Source organism: Oncorhynchus nerka, linkage group LG25, assembly GCF_034236695.1.
Source record: "Oncorhynchus nerka isolate Pitt River linkage group LG25, Oner_Uvic_2.0, whole genome shotgun sequence".
Lineage (NCBI taxonomy): Eukaryota > Metazoa > Chordata > Actinopteri > Salmoniformes > Salmonidae > Oncorhynchus > Oncorhynchus nerka.
Window position 1 is genome coordinate 43,267,032 of NC_088420.1, and position 8,688 is coordinate 43,275,719.

The following is an 8,688-nucleotide window of genomic DNA, read 5'->3' on the forward strand; positions in this document are numbered from 1 at the left end:
AGGTAGTTGATTGTGAGGAGTACAGAGAAATGCTTACACACACACACACACACACACACACACACACACACACACACACACACACACACACACACACACACACACACACACACACACACACAAACACACACACACACACACACACACACTAAAAGAGATGCACTCATGCTTAGACTTAATACACTATGGGCTGGTTTCCTGGACACATATTAAGCCTTATCCTGGACTAAAAAGAAGGCTTAATGGAGAATCTATTGTCAAAAGCGTATGTAATCTTTGTCATTACCAGGTGTATCTTATAGTTCTGAGATTGGCCCCAAAGCATACTTGAAAAGGATAACCAAGACCAGACAAGATGGAGACGCTCAACCTCACCAACTACTCCAACCTCGGCTCAGACAATGAAAGCAGCAGTCTCTTCTCTGGGAGTCCCTATAAGACGGTAGAGATCGTCCTCATCATCCTGGTGGCCGGGTCACTCAGCCTCGTCACCATCATTGGCAACATCCTGGTTATGCTCTCCATAAAGGTTTGGATTAAAGATCCATCACTTAGTTTTTTTAATTAATCATATTCTTAGGATACAGTTGAAAAGGTCACATATTGGATAGCCAATATTCAGTGCACCTAAAATACTGGAGACCTGTTATTCTTTAGTGTTGTGATTGAAAGATATTGGCAAAATGCATTGCACATTGTTAGGGTCAGGAGTTACTCCTGACCATGTGACCTTGGCCAGATCACATGGTCGGGAAAAACTCCTGGTTCTACACATATCATTGTCTTTTCTTATATTCTCCTGTATGCTCTCCATAAAGGTCAATAGGAACCTCCAGACTGTCAACAACTATTTCCTGTTCAGCCTAGCCTGTGCTGACCTCATTATTGGCCTGTGCTCCATGAACCTCTACACTGTCTACATTGTGATTGGACACTGGCCCTTAGGCCCGGTCGTGTGCGACCTGTGGTTGTCCATTGATTACGTGGTCAGCAACGCCTCAGTTATGAACCTCCTCATCATTAGCTTTGACCGCTACTTCTGCATCACCAAGCCTCTCAGCTATCCGGTGCGCCGCAGCACCATGATGGCGGGGATGATGATTGCGGCGGCCTGGGTGCTGTCATTCGTACTATGGGCTCCTGCCATCTTGTTCTGGCAGTTCTTCGCGGGTGGGCGGACGGTGCCGCCTGGCGAGTGCTACATCCAGTTCTTCTCCAACGCAACGGTGACGTTTGGCACGGCCATCGCGGCCTTCTACCTGCCTGTGGCCATCATGATCAGTCTCTACTGGCGCATATCCAAGGCCAGTCGCAGCCGGGTACGGAGGAACAGCAGGAAACCTTCAGGGAATAGCCTGGGAGAAGGCCCATCGCAGAGCCAGGAGGATGGGTGCAGGGCCCAGCCCAATGACTGCACTGTGACTGGGGAGGAGGAGGAGGAGGGTGGGGATGGAGAGAAGGTCGAGGAGGGGGTCCAGCAGCAGAATGACAGGGAGCCCTGCAGAGGGGAAGGGCCAGACAGAGATAGCTCTACCACAACAGTCAGCAACCTTGCCTCATCATCCAATCAAAAGAAAGAGCCTGGCCTATCACAGAAGGGGTCAAACGGTGAGGCCAAATCCAGCCAGACGCGGTGTTGCTATCAGAACCAGGCCAAAGGCTGTGGGCCCAAACTCTCCTGTATCAGAAGCAACTCCCGGCCTGAGGGAGAGACATACAAAGCCACGCACAGCAACACAGATTACACCCCTGCAACAGAGAAACATAGCCTGGTGACACGGACGCTGTTAAAGGTGTTGATATATATATATATATACACAATGCACAACAGAATAGACAGCAACTTCCATTAAATAATAATATGAAGTATGTGTAAAGTGAAAAGATATATACACTGAGTATACAAAACATTAAGAACACCAGCTGTTTCCATGACATAGACTGACCAGGTGAATCCAGGTGAAAGCTATGGTCCCTTATTTATGTCACTTTAATCCACTTCAATTAGTGTAGATGAAAGTGAAGAGACAGGTTAAAGAGGGATTTTTAAGCCTTGAGACAATTGAGACATGGATTGTGTATGTGTGCCATTCAGAAGGTGAATGGGCAAGACAAAAGATTGAAGTGCATTTGAAAGGGTTATGGAAGTAGTTGCCAGGTGCACTGGTTTGTGTCAAGAACTACACCGCTACTGGGTTTTTCACGCTCAACAGTTTCCCTTGTGTATCAAGAATGGTCCACCACCCAAAGGACATCCAGCCAACTTGATACAACTGTGGGAAGCATTAGTCAACATGGGCCAGCATCCCTGTGGAACCCTTTCGATACCTTGTAGTCCTCAACCTAACTCAATATTAGGTATGTGTTCCTAATGTTTTGTATACTAAGTGTATACTTATAACCATAATCAAAAAGCACAAGATATTTTACGTGGTAGGGGAGAATGTAGAATCATGAAAAAAAATGCATTCATACTGATAAAAAAATCGATCACTTTTCTGTCTCCAGGTGACAAAGACGAACTCCAAGCAGAGCCCCAAGAGGAAGACGAAGAAGAAAAAGGGCCCTCCGTCCCGGGAGAAGAAGGTGACGCGCACCATCATGGCCATTCTGGTGGCGTTCGTGGCCACGTGGACACCTTACAATGTGATGGTGCTCATCAACACCTTCTGCTCCAGCTGCATCCCCAACTCGCTGTGGACCATTGGCTACTGGCTGTGCTACATCAACAGTACCGTCAACCCGGCCTGCTACGCCCTGTGCAACACCACCTTCAAGAACACCTTCAGACAGCTGCTGCTCTGCCAGTACAGGAACATACGCACGATGAGGTCATGAGGACCAGGGGGTCAGGGGTCATGGCTGCGAAGCTGCTGTCTTGATTCACTCAGATACTCACAGATCTGATAGGACTGGATAGGTGAAAGTAGGTGAAGCTATTGTTTAGACCTACCCAGTCATCTTTGATCTGTGCAGAGGCTGAACCAGAGCAGAAGGAGAGGGGAGACAACTTCTTAGAATGAAATGCAGCTCAGATGTGTATCTATCTATGTTGGTTGTGGTTTTATATGAGTAGGTTCCAAATTAGACTGCTATCCTCATGAAACGTTTGGTTTCAACATGGTGGCTAAACTCGGTTTACATAATGGCTGTCTATGTTATGTTTTGGGTATGTCTACTCTATGGTATGAATTTGGATATCTCGGGTATGTCTGGGTGATTCTGTCTGATGTCTTGTGATAGCTTGTTGTCCAGTGCTTGTTTGATAAACAGGTGCAGTGGCAGAGGTTTGCTCAGAGCTGTTTCTGCACTGTTCAGACACTTAAGGTTTGTTTGTTGATATACTATGACACATGGTTATAGATGTTCCCCTATGTACAGTTGAAGTCAGAAGTTCACATACACCTTAGCCAAATACATTTAAACTCAGTTTTCTCAATTCCTGACATTTAATCCTAGTAAAAATTCCCAATTTTAGGTCAGTTAGGATCACCACTTTATTTTAAGAATGTGAAATGTCAGAATAATAGTAGAGAGAATGATTTATTTCAGCTTTTATTTCTTTCATCACATTCCCAGTGGGTCAGAAGTGTACATACACACAATTAGTATTTGGTAGCATTGTCTTTTAACTTGGATCAAACTTTTCAGGTAGCCTTCCACAAGCTTCCCACAATAAATTGGGTGGATTATGGCCCATTCCTCCTAGGAGACAGAATGCGTCTTCTTCCTGAGCGGTATGATGGCTACGTGTTCCCATGGTGTTTATAATTGCGTACTATTGTTTGTACAGATAAACGAGGTACCTTCAGGCGTTTGGAAATTGCCCCCCCAAGGATGAACCAGACTTGTGGAGGTCTACAATTGTTTTTCTGAGGTCTTGATTTCTTTTGATTTTCCCATGATATCAAGCAAAGAGGCAATGAGTTTGAAGGTAGGCCTTTAAATACATCCACAGGTACAGCTCCAATTGACTCAAATGATTTCAATTAGCCTATCAGAAGCTTCTAAAGCCATGAAATAATTTTCTGGAATTTTCCAAGCTGTTTAAAGGCACAGTCAACTTAGTGTATGTAAACTTCTGACCCACCGGAATTGTGATACAGTGAATTATAAGTGAAATAATCTGTCTGTAAACAATTGTAGGAACAATGACGTGTGTCACGCACAAAGTAGATGTCCTAACTGACTTGCCAAAACTATAGTTTGTTAACAAGAAATTTGTGGAGTGAAAAACGGGTTTTAATGACTCCAACCTAAGTGTATGTAAACTTCCGACTCCAGCTGTAAGTATAAATGAGGTTTAGATTGTTCAAAAAAGATGTGTAAGTATTCTGAGAAAGAACATAAAAACACTAGTACTGTTGATATATATCTAGGAGAAGAAGAGGGAAGAGAGAGAAGAGAGGAAGAAGACTGAGAAAGCACAGCCAAAACCAACAGATTCAGAGAAACATAAGACTACGAATACATCTGTAAATATACAGTACCAGTCAAAAGTTTGGACACACCTACTCATTCAAGGATTTTATTTTTTACTATTTTCTACATTGTAGAATAATCGTGAAGACATAACAACTATGAAATTACACATGGAATCATGTAGTAACCAAATAAGTGTTCAACATTTTATATTAGAGATTCTTCAAAGTAGCCACCCTTTTTCTTGATGACAGCTTTGCACACTCTTGGCATTCTCTCAACTAGCTTCACCTGGAATGCTTTTCCAACAGTCTTGAAGGAGCACTTGTTGGCTGCTTTTCCTTCACTCTGCGGTCCGACTCATCCCAAACCATCTCAATTGGGTTGAGGTCGGGTGATTATGGAGGTCAGGTCTCTCCTTCTTGGTCAAATAGCCATTACACAGCCTGGAGGTGTGTTTGGGGTCATCGCACATTTGGACTCATCAGACCTAAAGACAGATTTCCACCGGTCTAATGTCCATTGCGCATGTTTTTTGGCTCAAGAAAGTCTCTTCTTCTTATTGGTGTCCTGTAGTAGTGGTTTCCTTGCAGCATTTCGACAATGAAGGCCTGATTCACGCAGTCTCCTCTGAACAGTTGATGTTGAGATGTGTCTGTTACTTGTGAGGCATTTATTTGGGCTGCAATCTGAGGTGCATTCGAATGAACTTATCCTATGCAGCAGAGGTAACTCTGGGTCTTCCTTTCCCGCGGCGGTCCTCATGAGAGCCAGTTTCATCATAGGGCTTGATGGTCTTTGTGACTGCACTTGAATAAACTTTTAGTTCTTCAAATTTTCTGGATTGACTGACCATGTCTTAAAAGTAACGATGGACTGTTGTTTCTCTTTGCTTATTTGAGCTGTTCTTGCCATAATATGGACTTGGTCTTTTACCAAATAGGGCTATTTTCTGTATACCCCACTCTACCTTGTCACAACACTAATTGGCTCAAACATATTAGGAAGGAAAGAAATTCCACAAATTATCTTTACAAAGGCACACCTATTAATTGAAATGCATCCCAGGCCTTTTGAACCTGATTGAGATAATGCCAAGAGTGTGCAAAGCTGTCATCAAGGGAAAGGGTGGCTACTTTGAAGAATCTCTAATATAAAATATATTTGGATTTGTTTAAGACTTTTCTGGTTACCACATGATTCCATATGTGTTATTTCATAGTTTTTATATCTGTATTATTCTACAATGTAGAAAATAGGATAAAAAAAAAAAACCTGGAATGAGTAGGCGTGTCCAAACTTATGACTGGTACTGTATGCAACTACACTGTATATACAAAAGTACGTCGACAACCCTTCAAATTAGTGGATTCGGCTATTTCAGCAACACCCATTGCTGACAGGTATACAAAATCTAGGACACAGCCATGCAATCTCCATAGACAAACATTGGCAGTAGAATGGCCTTACTGAAGAGCTCAGTGACTTTCAACGTAGCACCTTCATAGGATGCCACCTTTCCAACAAGTCAGTTTGTCAAACTTCTGCCCTGCTAGAGCTGCCCCGGTCAACTGTAAGTGCTGTTATTGTGAAGTGGAATTGTCTAGGAGCAACAACGGCTCAGATGGGACCGCCGAGTGCTGAAGCGCGACAAAATCATCTGTCCTTGGTTGCAAAACTCACTACCGAGTTCCAAACTGCCTCTGGAAGCAACGTCAGCACAAAAACTGTTTGTCGGGAGCTTCATGAAATGGGTTTCCATGGCCCAGCAGCCACACACAAGCCTAAGATCACCATGGGCAATGCCAAGTGTCGGCTGGAGTGATGAATCACGCTTCACCATCTGGCAGTCCGACGGACGAATTTGGTTTTGGCGGATGCCAAGAGAACGCTACCTCCCCAAATGTATAGTGCCGATTGTAAAGTTTGGTGGAGGAGGAATCGTGGTCTGGTGCTGTTTTTCATGGCTCAGGCTATGCCCCATAGTTCCAGTGAATGGAAATATTAATGCTACAGCATACAATGACATTCTAGATGATTCTGTGCTTCCAACTTTGTGGCAATAGTTTGGGGAAGGCTCTCTTCCTGTTTCAGCTTGACAACATCCTGTGCACAAAGCGGGGTCCATATAGAAATGGTTTGTCGAGATCAGTGTGGACCTCACTGATGCTCTTGTGGCTGAATGGAAGACGGTCCCTGCAGGAATGATCCAACATCTAGTGGAAAGTCTTCCCAGAGTAGTGGAGGCAACTACATATTAATGCCCATGATATGTCAATGAGATGTTCGAAGAGCAGATGTCCACATACTTCTGGTCATGTTGTGTATCAGTGAGTGAGTCTGCGCACATCGTGCTTCTGCACATGTACAGGGCCTTCAGAAAGTATTCACAGCCCTTTACTTTATCCACCTTTTGTTGTGTTACAGCTTGAATTTAAAATGGGATGATACAAGATTTTGTTCCACTTGCCTACACACAATACCCCATAATGTCAAAGTGGACTTTGTTTTTAGAAATGTTTACAAATTAATACAAATGAATTTTGTCAGTTAGTATTCAACCGATTTATTATGACAAGCCTAAATAAAAATGTGCTTAACAAGTCACATAAAAAGTTGCATGGACTCACTCTGTGTGCAGTAATAGTATTTAACATGATTTTGTATTATGACTATGATGTCATATCTGTACCCTACACAAGTGAATTTCACCTATTGGTAGACGGGTAAAAAATAACATAAGCAGACATTGAATATCCCTTTGAGCCTGGTGATGGTAATAATTACACTTTGGATGGTGTATCAATACACCCAGTCACTACAAAGATACAGGAGTCCTTCCAAATTAAATTGCCGGAGATGACGTAAACCGATCAGGGATTTCACCATGAGGCCAATGGTGACTTTAAAACAGTTACAGAGTTTAATAGCTGTGATAGGATAGAATGAAAATAAGGAAGAACAGAATACAAATATTCCAAAACACACATCCTGTTTGCAATAAGGCACTAAAGTAAAACTGCCTAAAAAAACACATTTTTGTCCTGTTTTGGGCAAATTCAACACGCCACATCACTGAGTACCACTCTTCATACTTTAAAGCATGGTCGTGGCTGCATCTTGTTATTCGTATTTTTGTCATCAGCAAGGACTAGGTCGTTATTTGGGTGGATAAAAATAAACAAAATAGAGCTAAGCACAGGAAAAATCCTAGAGGAAACTTGGTTCATTCTGCTTTCCAACAGACACTGGGGAAAAAATGCAACATTCAGCAGGACAATAACCTAAAACACAAGGCCAAATATACACTGGAGTTGCTTACTAAGACTGCATTGAATGTTCCTAAGTGGCCTAGTTACAGTTTTGACTTAAATCGGCTTGAAAATCTACAGCAAGACTTGAAAATGTCTGTCTAGCAATGATCAACAACCAACTTGACAGAGCTTGAAGAATTTTTTTAAGAACATTGTGCATATATTGTGCAATGCAGTTGTGCAAAGCTCTTAGAGATTTACCCAGAAAGACTCATAGCTGTAATCGCTGCCAAAGGTGATTCTAACATGTATTGACTCAGGGGTGTGATTACTTATGTAAATTAAGATATTTCTGTATTTATAAATGTGCAAACATTTCTAAAACATGTTTTCACTTTGTCATTATGAGGTATTGTGTGTAGACAGGTGAGAAAAAACATATATATTCAGGTTGTAACACAACAAAATGTGGAAGGGGTATGAATACTTTCTGAAGGCTCTGTATCTTTCTGTGCTTATGGGAGGAGAGGAGTATACTGTATATACCGATAAAGAAACATGCTAAACCACATCTGTTATCCAACCCTGTAACTGTACAACTTGAACTATTGTGATATAACTCCCTTTGCTCCTCATTTACCGATCCTCTACCCTCCCCTCCTCATGTTCTGCTTATTCATACTCCATACATTTAACCACAACAGGTATTTTGAATTGGGTATAAATACAACATTATATGTCAAACTGAATGTCCTTTCTTTATCACAGACAATGGTTTAGAGCACTATTCAACATGGTGACACATCAACCAACAATTTTCACCACCGTGAAACTGGATCTTACTGGGAAATGACACAGTGAAGTAGTTCGTGGGGTGGTTCATATGTTCATATTTTCCAGCTCGGATAGCTTGTTCATTTCCACCAGAAGACAACTATTGAGAGAGGAATATGTGTATTTATCCCCTAGATTAGCTAAAGCTAATATAATTCCCCTGTCTTCAGTAGTGCTA

At 42.3% G+C, this 8,688-nt stretch overlaps 1 protein-coding gene across 1 annotated transcript; it reads left to right on the forward strand.

Annotated features, from left to right (window-relative positions):
* Positions 1–293: 293 nt before the first annotated feature.
* LOC115108958 (muscarinic acetylcholine receptor M2-like) lies at positions 294–8,465 on the forward strand. Its single transcript, XM_065009798.1, has 3 exons — positions 294–529; positions 819–1,793; positions 2,509–8,465. Exons 1-3 carry the CDS (start codon positions 356–358, stop codon positions 2,836–2,838), a joined length of 1,479 nt encoding a protein of 492 aa, XP_064865870.1. The 5' UTR covers positions 294–355; the 3' UTR covers positions 2,839–8,465.
* Positions 8,466–8,688: the final 223 nt, after the last annotated feature.